This window comes from Corythoichthys intestinalis, chromosome 13, assembly GCF_030265065.1.
Source record: "Corythoichthys intestinalis isolate RoL2023-P3 chromosome 13, ASM3026506v1, whole genome shotgun sequence".
Lineage (NCBI taxonomy): Eukaryota > Metazoa > Chordata > Actinopteri > Syngnathiformes > Syngnathidae > Corythoichthys > Corythoichthys intestinalis.
This window is the reverse complement of record NC_080407.1, coordinates 20,927,817-20,941,086: the sequence shown is the minus strand read 5'-3', so window position 1 is coordinate 20,941,086 and position 13,270 is coordinate 20,927,817. Positions and strand designations below refer to the sequence as shown.

Sequence of the window (13,270 nt, the reverse complement as noted above, 5' to 3'; positions counted from 1 at the left end):
CGGTGTTTTCAACTCCTCGCCGTAGTGAGGAGTGAACCGGTGATTCACTTGGCTCGTTGTCGTCCGGGTTCGTCCGATTTCCTCCTCAGGAAGGCGGCGGCGTGCATAAAAACACCGAGAGGCGTCGGATGGCTCTTTATGAATACTTTTATTGACCAAAACAAAAATGTGGGGCATGCAGCCACTGACCTTCGCGCTACCCCTACACTTTCCCAACTCACCGATCTCACTCCCTCTCTCTCGCTCGCCCACTTTCTTCCTCTTTGCTCAATCTGACAATCTGACCCTTGTGGGTGTTAGTAACAACCGCTTGCATCGACAGCGCCCGCCATTCTAAACTTTATCCGCACGTAATTTTTTTTTAACCCGTCAATACCCGTCGACGGTATGTTTTGCCCGTCGAATATATATATATATATATTAGTGCTGTCAAACGATTAAAAAATTTAATCTAGTTAATCATGTCAACTGTGTGATTAATCATGATTAATCACATTTCCCTCAGGCTGAATAAAGTTGCTCTTTAGGGAAAAAAAATTGGGAAAATACTATAATTGGCTTAAAATTTGTTTTAAGATGAAATGTATGATGTGTGAATGAATTAATACTTGACCAAGTTTTAACATCTTATTTAACAACTCAGCTTGTATAAAATAAAAAATAAAATAAATTGTATTATACAGCAAAGAGCTTTAACAGATTAAAGTGCCTCAGACTAACAATGTGGCTCAAGTACCATTTGGCATATTACCCAAAATTAACTTACAATTTAAAGAGCAGACAAGCACAATACAGTAACAATAGCTAGTGTTTCAAAAATTGTGCAAACAACTTGTCTGTGTAAATTGAACATTTCACACAAATAAATGCAGCATTTGCAGTTTTACACTAAATGGCCTGAAAGCTGTGTGGGATATAAAAAATATAAACTGTCAATTTTCACACACTTAACTGAAAATCATTACACTAAACTGTGTGTCAAGGTGTTTAGAAACACTGCTTAAGTTAGACAGTCATACTCTATAGTTTTTTAACCAACTGCTCAGGCAAACTACCTTGTTGACATTTTCAGATAACAGAGCAGACCTTTTCTTTTGAACAATGTGCCCTGTCAAAGAAAACAGTCTCTCGCAAGGAACGGTTGTGGCAGGTGTGACCAGATACTTTTTCTGCAAGGTGGGCCAGCTTACTGTGGGCACCACTGTGCGCAGATCACCACTGTAGTGGACATAAGTCGATGCTGGCACTGCCTTGTACCTGTCTAGTGGTTTGTCATTGGTTGTTGTTGTTGCTTGTTGTCATTTGATTTTCAAGGCCCTCGTCTTCGACTATGATAATGGGTCTACATTCTACAGTCTCTGGCTACCCAAGTAGCGATAGCAGTAATCAACCTACTTGTTGTCTTTTTGTTGATAAGTCCGAGTCCGCACGCTTCCAGTGTAGCTTGATGACTGCGGCTTGTTCCCGCAGTGTTAGCGTCATTGCTAACACTAGCAAAGATATGCTTTGCCCGAAGGTGGAAGGCTGGTTGTGCGTCGATCGAAGGACAGTTCATGACAGCAGTATGTGCACACAACTTTGGTTTTATCCAGATTTCCATTAGGCAGCTTTTTAAAACGGAATTTGCCATGAAGCAGTCCTCGGTCATCATCCTCACTCATCGTGGGTGGCTGCATTTTGTCCTGCATTGCCGCGCGGAGAATGTAAACATCAGCGTGTGGGACTACGGGAGGCAGTTGTGGCCAAACTTAGTGTGAGCGGTAAATTGCGTTTTTTTTTTGTTTTTGTTTTTATGCATTAATATTTCCAAATTAATCATGGTCGTTAACGCGTTATTGTTGACAGGCATTTTATATATATATATATATATATATATATATATATATATATATGTATATATATATGTACAGTGGGGCAAATAAGTATTTAGTTAACCAACAATTGTGCATGTTCTCCTACTTGAAAAGATTACAGAGGCCTGTAATTGTCAACATGGGTAAACCTCAACCATGAGACAGAATGTGGGAGAAAAAAAACGAAAATCACATTGTTTGATTTTTAAAGAATTTATTTCCAAATTGGTGTGGAAAATAAGTATTTGGTCACCTACAAACAAGCAAGATTTCTGGCTGTCAAAGAGGTCTAACTTCTTCTAACGAGGTCTAATGAGGCTCCACTTGTTACATGTATTAATGGCACCTGTTTTAACTCATTATCGGCATAAAAGACACCTGTACACAATCTCAGTCAGTCACACTCCAAACTCCACTATGGCCAAGATAAAGGAGCTGTCGAAGGACACCAGAGACAAAACTGTAGACGTGCACTAGGCTGGGTAGACTGAATCTGCAATAGGTAAAACGCTTGGTGTAAAGAAATTAACTGTGTGAGCAATTATTAGAAAATGGAAGACATACAAGACCACTGATAATCTCCCTTGATCTGGGGCTCCATGCAAGATCTCACCCTGTGGCGTCAAAATGATAACAAGTACGGTGAGCAAAAATCCCAGAACCACACGGGGGGACCTAGTGAATGACCTACAGAGAGCTGGGACCACAGTAACAAAGGCTACTATCAGTAACACAATGCGCCAGGCACTCAAATCCTGCACTGCCAGACGTGTTCCCCTGCAGAATAAAGTACACGTCCAGGCCCGTCTGCGGTTCGCTAGAGAGCATTTGGATGATCCAGAAGAGGACTGGGAAAATGTGTTATGGTCAGATGAAACCAAAATAGAACTTTTTGGTAGAAACACAGGTTCTCGTGTTTGGAGGAGGAAGAATACTGAATTGCATCCGAAGAACACCATACACACTGTGAAGCATGGGTGTGGAAACATCATGCTTTGGGGCTGTATTCCTGCAAAGGGACCAGGACGACTGATCTGTGGAAAGGAAAGAATGAATGGGGCCATGTATTGAGAGATTTTGAGTGAAAATCTCCTTCCATCAGCAAGAGCATTGAAGATGAGACGTGGCTGGGTCTTTTATCATGACAATGATCCCAAACACACAGCCAGGGCAACAAAGGAGTGGCTTCGTAAGAAGCATTTCAAGGTCCTGGAGTGGCCTAGCCAGTCTCCAGATCTCAACCCCATAGAAAATCTGTGGAGGGAGTTGAAAGTCTGTGTTGCCCAACAACAGCCCCAAAACATCACTGCGCTAGAGGAGATCTGCATGGAGGAATGGGCCAAAATACCAGCAACAGTGTGTGAAAAGCTTCTGAAGAGTTACAGAAAACATTTGGCCTCCGTTATTGCCAACAAAGGGTACATAACAAAGTATTGAGATGAGCTTTTGGTATTGATCAAATACTTATTTTCCACCATGATTTGCAAATAAATTCTTTAAAAATCAAAAAATGTGATTTTCTGTTTTTTTTTTTCACGTTCTGTCTCTCATGGTTGAGGTTTACCCATGTTGACAATTACAGGCCTCTCTAATATTTTCAAGTGGGAGAACTTGCACAATTAGTGGTTGACTAAATACTTATTTGCCCCACTGTATATATATTAATAAATGCTTTTTAAGCACTTCAAATGTAATAATTATGATCAGTTTTAAACATAACTGTCCACCATCCATCCATCCATCCATCCATCCATTATCTTCCGCTTGTTCCGGGGTCGGGTCGCGGGGGCAGCAGCTTTAACAGGGAAGCCCAGACTTCACTCTCCCCAGCCACTTCAACCAGCTCCTCCAGCGGGATCCCAAGGCGTTCCCAGGCCAGCTGAGAGACATAGTCTCTCCAGCATGTCCTGGGTCGTCCCCGGGGCCTCCCGCCGGTGGGACATGCCCGGAACACCTTTTGAGACACATGTGAAAATTGTCGGCTTGTGTGTGAGAAAATCTTGGTCAAACATCGAGTGACGTTTGTCTCAAAAATAAATGCGCATGTTAATTGTTAAAAAACACAGCTCCCACAATTCACAAGCAAAATTGAATACGTAAAAAAGTCAAGTCATGATAATTGCAAGCACATCATTTAAAAACATGCGAAATTTGCGGAAGTATTTGTGGATTTGAAAAATACATGTGGAAAACGCGGACGTATTTGTGGATCTGAAAAACATATGTGAAAATGACTAATGTATTTGTGAGAATCGTGGATGTATTTGTGAATTTGAAAAACACGTGTGAATCTTGTGTCTGAAAATTTGACCGTTTCTTGTTATGTTTGTCTCAAAAATAAATGCACGTGGCCGCCGATTCACAAATACAATTCGAATGTTTTAGGGCTGCAGCTATCGAATATTTTAGTAATCAAGTAATCGACTGAAAATTCTATCGATTAATCGAGTAATCGGATAAAACAAATATATTTTTAGGTGAAGAGCAATTATAAATATACATGAGAAAACAAGACATTTCATCTAATCTTGAACCATTTTCAGTCAATGTCTTTATTTTCGATGTATGTTTTTGAAAACAGCCAACAATTGCATCTCAGATGTAACTAGAATAAAAAAAAGACTAATTCACTGCTTTCACTCAAAAAATATTTAGATCGTATTAAAAAAGAAAAAAATTAATTTTATATATATATATATATATATAAATGCCGTTACGCTTGATAACACACATCACTTAAAAGTTAAAGTTAAGATTTTTTCCCACATGTTTCAATTGAATTTCTATTTGAAAACACACCTGTTCACTCTTTCTTACCCACCATAACCCCTAGCTGTCATATTTTTACTTCTTTTTATTGTGATTTTAATTTTTTATCCTTTTAAAACCTTTTTATCGTACTGTGATTCCATGTCTCTTGTAAAGCGTCTTTGTGTGTTTGAAAAGCGCTCTAGAAATAAAATGTATTATTATTATTATTATTATTATTATTTGTGTCAAGCCATTTTTAAGTTCTAGTTAAGTTTTAAGTTAGTCTAAACTAAGTCCTGATAGGATTTTGAGTTTTTGCAGTGTTCAAAATAAATGTATGATACAGGCTGTATTGGAGCACATTAGGGACCAGTGCTACTTGGTGTTTTATCCAGCAGTGATTACTGAGCTAAAATTGATAGTTAGCATTATTGAGTTTTTATTTTACACCCTCATCACTCCACAACGCTATGTTATGTTAAAGCCTGTATGTAAGACACGTTAGCCACGCATCGAAAGTGGTCATAATTATTAGAAACCTAGCCCTCCGCAGGGCTAACGTTACTTGAGCTTGTGACAGTAACGTTAATCTTATTTATTAGCGCTTAGCGCTCTTTATTAGCGCTTAGCGCTCTACTGCTTTAAGATGGCGGCTGTCTGCTAATGCTGCCCAGACGCGGCCGAGTCTGTCATTAAGCATCTAGTTCCAACATACATGTGATCTCTATGAGACTCATCAGACGCTACCTGCCACCAGCGTAAAATCGTGCGGGCTAGTATTTAGCAACGTCGTCGTCGTTTGTAGCAGCTGTCGGCTGGAGTAAGTTTTTTTTTGGCTTCTTTCTCTACGCACGTGACATCAGCGCGTTGTCCCGCATTAGAGCTGTCAAAATAAACAATTACTCGAGGTGAATAAAATTACTCGGATCAGTTTTTAAACTCGAGTTACTCGAGTTGCTCGAGTATTCGTTTCAGCTCTAGAATGTTTGCAAACAATAATTCATGATGAGTGCACGCACAACATTAAAAAACACACGTATAACTCACGGATATATTTGTGGATTACAAAAACACATGTGAAACTCACGAATATATTTGTGGATCTCGAAAACACATGTGAAAATCTTGGATATATTTGTGCATCTACAAAAAATATGTGTGAATCGCAGATGTATTTGTGAGAATATTTTTGAGACAAATCTCTCCCACTATTTAACAAGTTAACCCTTTAACACCGAACGTGTTGGCAGCGACGCGTTTACCCATGTCGTCTTAGAAGCTTCGTCACGCTGTAATTACGTCACCCACGTGCCGCTGGTTGGTCTCATTTGAAAGTACGGACGTTGATGTCCACACCAGTTTTTATTTGAAGTCAATCGACCAAGAAAAACGGGAGATATTGTCATTTGAGTTTTATAGTTTTATTGCACTCATAAATATGCATTAAAACGCTGCATGGACCATGTATCTATCTCCATATTTCCATCATTTCTTGTCCTTTTTCAAAACCGAAAGAAGCACAAAAGACTACAAATCCCAATAGTTGTTGTGATGTCAAGAAGGACGAACCGAATGTGGACATTTGTTGAAAAAATAAGATAATAATAAATTTCCGAGCGAGGCGCCAACTAAGGAAAAGGAGGCATGCTGAAGCAAACAACGGCCAGTTTGAGCGAGCGACTTTGAAACGTGCAGAATGAATCTAAAACTAAATTTAGCGCAAGCTAATGCATTATTTCATTAACTCAAAGAAGAAGATGAGCCGTATTTGCCGTTGTTTTCCTGGGATGAGTCGGCGTTTCTACGAGTAGAAGTGACAGGCTGACAGCAGCGCGCAAACGGGACGGAGTAGGCTGTGTGACGTTGTGTGTGACGCAGCTCCGTGACCTGTTCATGCAGAAGCTTTATTGAGTTCGCAAAAAAAAAAAAAAAAAAAAAAATTTATTGGGTCGTATGCCAGAAAAGTTTGAATTGAACTGAACTACAGTACTTGTCAATATTTTTTTAAATATTTTTTTTCAATGTTATATATATTTTTCTTCAAGAAAATCTTATAAAGATGAGTGTTCGAGAAGCTTGGTTGCATGTACGTAAATACTTTAGATAAGGTGATGGGTATAATACCTAACTTCACAAAGAGATATCCTACAAACCCTTTTTGTGTTAGATGATATATTTTTTTTTCTCTCACTATTTTGCACTGTACTGTATATAACCCGTTTTGACCATAGTATGTGTAAAGGCCAAAAACGCCTATGACCATACTTGCTGTTTGTGTTGAACTGTCAAACATAAAACTATTCAATCTTATTTTTTTCTATTGAATGTTTATCCTAACAAGTAGAATAAATATTATCAGGCTTCAAAACGTTTGGTCGAGCATGTTTGGTTGTCAATGGGACATCAATATTACAAATTTTGAAATAATATTTTGGGATTTTTTTGTCTTTTTGGGTCCAAAATGTGGATTATAATTGGTCAGTGAAGAAAACAACAGTTTGGACATGAAGTTCAAGGTGTCCTTAAAAAAGGGACCCAACTTGGCCATTGTGAACAATTTTTTCTTTGAAATATAAAGGCAACATCAAATGCATGCAAATTCGGCCAAAATAGGCTTAGGTGTTAAAGGGTTAAACGATGACTGACAGATTGCTGCCCATGTGAAGTCGGCTTCTTTGGCCAGATCAAAGACATCATTAACTTTTAGCAAGTGCCGCAATGACTGAGAACTGGGAGAGGGGGTGAGGGAGGCTGTGCGAGCGAATGAAGCAGAACAAAGGTTTATGGATATGAAAATTTTTTTTTTTTTTAAACTATCGCACGTTCTTGCGATGGGACGATTGCGCATGCGCACATCGCGATGGCGATGTTTAAACGATATATCGTTCAGGCTTACTACACGCGCTTCCGTTTCATAAGTTTACACATAGATGTGTTGCACCTTAAACTCGCGCTGATGTTCCAATGTCGAAATGAGTCAGTCATAATTCGTAAAACAACAAGGATTGGACACACTGTCCCATAAAGACTATACGGATTGAATTAATGCCACTAAATGACATTTCCGGCATCTTCTTCAGACAGAGCCCCACATTCCCCTCAAGGTGAGTAACGTAATACTCACAGAACAGCAAGCCTGATGTGAAGTCGTCACTTTCTGATGGTCGAGCGATGAGGTTGTCTGCTTGGAATCCTTCTTTTGAACCGCTGCCACTCAGAAGATCCGCCCCTCTGCTGGCTTCACTCAGACCTCCATCTTCACCCATCAAGGGCTCATCACTCCAATTGGGGATGTCCACCACCTCCACTTTAACATATGGAGGGTCCTCCTCCTCCTTTTTAAGCGGATGAGGTTGCTGCTGCTCCTCAATGTGGGGGTTCTCCACTCTAATGAAATACTCCTGCTCCTCTTTAATGTGGACAAATTCTTCCTCCAGCTTTTTGGTGTATGGCGACTCTTCAGCTACCTCCATGCGAGCAGACTCCAGGCGTTCAGGACGATGCGCGTGACTGACATCTGCAAGACCAAGACCACAATCACACATGGGCCAAATTTTATGTCTTCATTTGCCATAATGCCCCCCCCCAAAATTTACTGCTTCAGAAGTAATCCTCTGTGACGATTTTGTGTTTATTCGTATCTTGTTGTCATCCACTACAACACAATGTAATAGAGCTGTCCCGACTAGTCGACGTTGTTGACGTAGTCGATGAAGTAAATGCGTCGACGAGCACAATATTCCGTCGACATTTAAAGGCTAGTAAAAAATAATAATAAAATACATGCGTGGAAAGTTGAGAATGTCAGATGCTCAGGATGCAAGTGAGGAAAAGCAGCACAAAGTCAAAAAAGCAGACCACAGTGGCCAAAGCATGGACGTAATTCAACGGATAATCGGAGGGCGTCACTGTCGTGTGCAGTCTCTCGCAAGTCCATATTAGGGATGTGCGATATGGCCTTTAGTATAAAAGAATGACGAGAATAAAGTTGTACTATTGCAACGAGGAAAAAAAGTCATTATTACGTAGGGGTAATGCAGCTGTAAACTGCAACACACTTTACCTTAGCTGGGAGCGATGACGAAGCATTAAATTATACTTCATTCTATTGATCATCATTTGATGTAGATGAGTCAAAATATTAAGGATTTCCTTATTAAAAGTTATTCTAAAACACAAGACTTTCACTATTGTTGATTTTAACAGAGGCGGCATCGCGCTACGTAAAGTACGTAGCTCCATATTCAGCTACATAATAATACGACTTTTACTCTCATAGTAATAGTACGAGAAAAAACATTGAACTGCTTCTACTAGAATAAACATCAAATTAATAGTATGAGAATAAAAGTTGTATAATTACGTTGGGCTAATGTCTCTGAACAAATTATAATCAATACAAGGATTTAGCTCCAAGTTAAAGAACGTGTACGTACTGGAAAGTGCGTAGCTTGTGAGAGAATTTATTCATGCTTAAAACACAACCATTATATATTATACGTTGAATGCTTTTGTTATGCTTGCGTGAGAACATTATAGCATAGAGTACCATTGTTAGAACAATCTGTTGTAATATTTTTGAGTGGTCCTTCTCATAGCCTTGACGATTGTAGACGGAGTCAATATGCCCAAATATGGACTGTTATGTTCCTGTTGTTTCCAATATGCCCTGAATAAGTACAATATAGCAACTATGGCTTATCAAACTTCTTCCTGGCCACAGCTGCTGATTCAAGGTCTCAGCTCAAAGATGTTTTGTTTGGAAAAATACCAAGGCTTGTGAGATGATGAGTTTCGTTTCTTGGTAAAGTTTCAATTCACGGTGCGCTTTGGCACTGCCCTTTTTAACAGTATAAGTTTCTAGCTTCTAGTGAACAGTTTCGTACTTTCTGGCTGACCTCAGCTCCTAGCTGGGTCATAATTTTGTGCCCGTGATATATCATGTTATATAAAAATCTTCGAAGAAGGCAATCCTTGGCTGTTTGATTCATCATTCTCATTTTGAGCTATGTTTTGGTATTTTTCTCGGGGTTCAAACTGAACTTCCCTGACATAGCTGTTCACAGCAACTACCCCTACGTAATAATGCAACTTTTTTCTCATAGCAAGAGTACGACTTAATGTCGTAGTCCATATTTTATTTACTTGGCCCTAATACTTAGTCATAGCGTCCTACCAACGTGCATCATTAAGTTTTATTTCACGTACTTCACTCCAGTGATTCGTGACATTTATTTATCTACTCTGCTGGTGCTCACCCTAATGCTTAGGACAATATAGACATACCACTAAAAGAAAATGTAAGAATTGTTTTGAATCCTGTTGGAAAATTGAAGTCACAGTATTATGAATCTGTTTATTTGCTGATGATTTTAAGTCACTCCTTTTTTATTTTGGGGCATTTATTGGTTGCTTCTTGAGGATTTAGGAGCATTTATGGGTCACTTCCGGTTTATTTTGAGTTTCAGGATAGGAGCAAAGTATCTCCCCAAATGAATAGGCAGTGACTCACACTCAACAGAAACTTGTTAATGCCTTAAAATTAACAAAAATGGACCTGTAAGCGCTCCAACGATATATCAATTCTTCGCAGGAGCGTATTGATTACCTTTTGCGATACAAAGTATCACGATATATCACCATTTCAATATTTTGTCACACCCCTACTTCACATGCAAGAAAGAATCATAATTCTAGCTTCAGCATTCGAGTGAATTTTGACCATTATTTTGCATAGTTGTACAATTTGTTTGATTTTGCAGATATTTGCTCCAATGTTATATGTTCCATGAGTAAATTTAGCCATTAGTTCGTGTTAATATTTTGTTTATTTTACCAAGCAACATTGTTTTGTTTTTCTAGCGAACGCCAGTAGCAGATGGGCCTGAATCCAAAAAATATTCAGATCGCCGAGCAGAGCAAGATTTGGAGACAATGGAATCCCGCAGTTCGAAAGGGATAAGAGTTCCTTCATTCACACTTTCACACTACAAAATAGCTTGCAAATATGTATCTGGAGTATTTTCCTTACAGTTTGGACCAAGGGCGTAGGTTTGCATACGGACGGTAGCGACATATCACTTCCAACTTTTCAGCAAAAAGTGTACATGCAGGTTATGTGTTTATACTAGGCCAGTCAAAAATAACGCGTTAGCGACCATGATTAATCTGGAAATATTAACGCATAAAAAAAAAAATAACGCAATTTACCACTCACACTAAGTTTGGCCGTAACTGCATCCCATAGTCCCACACGCTGATGTTTACATTCGCCGCGTGGCAATGCAGGACAAAATGCAGCCAGCCACTATGAGTGAGGATGATGACCCAGGAATGCTTCATGGCAAATTCAGTTTCTGGATGTTGGTAAAGGGGGGGGGGGGGGGGGGGGGGGGGGGTAACAGACAAAGTTACTACTATTGGAACAGATAGCGCTCGAAATATGATGGCAGCAGGCAGGAGTCTGCCATTCGAGCATTTGCTTGTGCTGCGCACATAATACAGCTGAATTTATTTGTGTGAAATGTTCAATTTAACAGACAAGTTGTTTACACATTTTTTGAAACACTAGCTATTGTTACTGTATTGTGCTTGTCTGCTCTTTAAGTTGGCAGTTAATTTTGGGTAATTTGCCAAACGGTAATTGAGCTACTGTGGCGGATGCGATGCGGGAGTCTTGTTGGCCCGTTGAGCAGACGTGTTGCTGTGTCCGGTGTTGTGCCGAAAAATAGCCGCCCCGCGTGAAATGTCCCCCCTGACAGGAACGCTTATTTATAACGCTTTATTGAGCTTTTATTTTATTTATTTATTTGTTTATTTATTTTATTATTGAGCGCCCACACGTCACTCGTACAAACAGCTTTTTTCTTACCAATCGATGGAAATGGAAGCAATTTTCTTGTACCGTGAATATGTATTATTTTACCCTGCTTGAACTGATAAATGTCATACCTGTGTGATTGTCATTGGGATATGGTCGTGAAAACCTGTAGACTAATACATTTCTGTTCAAAGATGTGGCCCAGTCCACGATTTGTTACTAAATACAGTACAAGTATTTTGTGTAATTTATTCATTTAAAACTGATTTTACAGCCGTAAATCCATTACTGTAATGCGTCCATGAAAAAATTTGATGTTTTTACCTCAATAAAGCGTTATAAATAAGCGTTCACGACAGGGGGGACATTTCACGCAGGGCGACTATTTTTCGGCACAACACCTGTTGGCTGCTTGGGACTCTCTGTGAACTCTGAATTCAGCCGTAACGTGCACGGCTCTTAAGTGTCTGTCACGTAACTGTGACGTAGCCGGCAACGCGCTCGGCCAACTATACACACAAGTTCCGTGGGTGAATTATGCCATATAATGAAGGGTCACCACACTACATTGTTAGTCTGACTTCAATCTGTTAAAGCTCTTTGCTGTACAATACAGACATTTTATTTTATACGTGCTGAGTTGTTAAATAAAATTTTAAAACTCTATTTGGTTAAGTATTAATTAATTCATACATCATACATTTAATCTTAAAACAAATTTTAAGTCAAATATTTTCCTAGATTTTTTTTCCTGAAGAGCAACTTTATTCATCCCGAGGGAAATGTGATTAATCATGATTAATCACACAGTTGACATATGATTAACTAGATCAAAATTTTTAATCATTTGACAGTACTAGTTTATACCGTCCCTATCAATGTTGAGACCAAACCTATGCCTTTGGTTTGGACATTTATTGGAATGGCAAAAGCCCATACGCATTCATTTGAGTTTTATGCCATTTATGCAGTATTTTAAATTGGATAAATTGCAGATTGGTGTTCGTAGTCATTGTAAATGTATTGTTACAGAATTGTGTCCCAGCAACTATTATAGGATGTGACTGAAAGGTCGTTATTCCATTTTTCGATTGTTAAAATGTAGAATTGTAACATGAGAATAATTTAAGTGCTTTACATCACATTCAAATTAGTAAGAGACGATCAAAAACAAAAACAGTAAAGATAGTGCTGCGTGACAGCCCTAATAGGACATTATGTGTCTTTAAACATTCGAATTGTAATGTATAGAATTTGTGAGACAGTTCAGTCAAAAGTTAACTTACTCACCTCAGTTTTTGACCGACTTGACGTTTGCTTGCTCGCCGACGTGTTTATCCCAGGCGCGTTGTTTGCTCTCTTTTAAACTAGGCTAGGCTAACAAAGCAGGCCTCGAAATTTCAACGTGCACCCAAACGACTCGAAGCAGAAGCGAGATTGAACGGATTCTTGTCCAAAAATATGTGACACCTTTCAGTCGATTACATTACCTCTTGGGGCTCGGTGGATTGTCTTCAAAGTACCACTTCTCCATTGCAATCGGACGGCAACTCCAGCAACTCACATTCTCTACGTCATGACGCATGACGCAAACGTATGCGACACCGCTTCTTTTTCTTTTTCTTTTTTTTTCTTTTTGCGTACTTTTCATTGTCCAACGTGAAACAGGAACACCAGCTTTAGTGCATGTAATGCGGAAGAAATAATCTCAGTCTTTCTTTTTTTTATTTATTTATTTTTGAATGGCGTTTCTTCGGCGCGCGGCCCAAACTGGTTGGCCATCGACACCGTTCAAAAACCAAAATGACCGGTGCCACCCAGAGAATATTTTGAAAGACACCCGAAA

At 39.2% G+C, this 13,270-nt stretch overlaps 1 protein-coding gene across 5 annotated transcripts in view; it reads right to left on the bottom strand.

Annotated features, from left to right (window-relative positions):
• LOC130927844 (oocyte zinc finger protein XlCOF6-like) overlaps window positions 1-13,035 on the bottom strand; it is a 28,113-nt gene extending 15,078 nt beyond the window's left edge. Inside the window, exons 1-3 of one of the 5 annotated variants that reach the window (XM_057853931.1) lie at window positions 12,915-12,998; window positions 10,822-10,960; window positions 7,729-8,121 (exon numbers count right to left, since the gene is read on the bottom strand). In XM_057853931.1, the coding sequence (XP_057709914.1) occupies window positions 7,729-8,077 (349 nt within the window). In that variant the 5' untranslated portion in view covers window positions 8,078-8,121; window positions 10,822-10,960; window positions 12,915-12,998. Of the gene's footprint in view, window positions 1-1,975; window positions 3,808-7,728; window positions 8,122-10,821; window positions 10,961-12,714 lie in introns of those variants that run through there. The other 4 variants (XM_057853929.1, XM_057853932.1, XM_057853930.1 and 1 more) reach the window with 4 other exon arrangements.
• Between the last annotated feature and the right edge of the window lie 235 nt (window positions 13,036-13,270).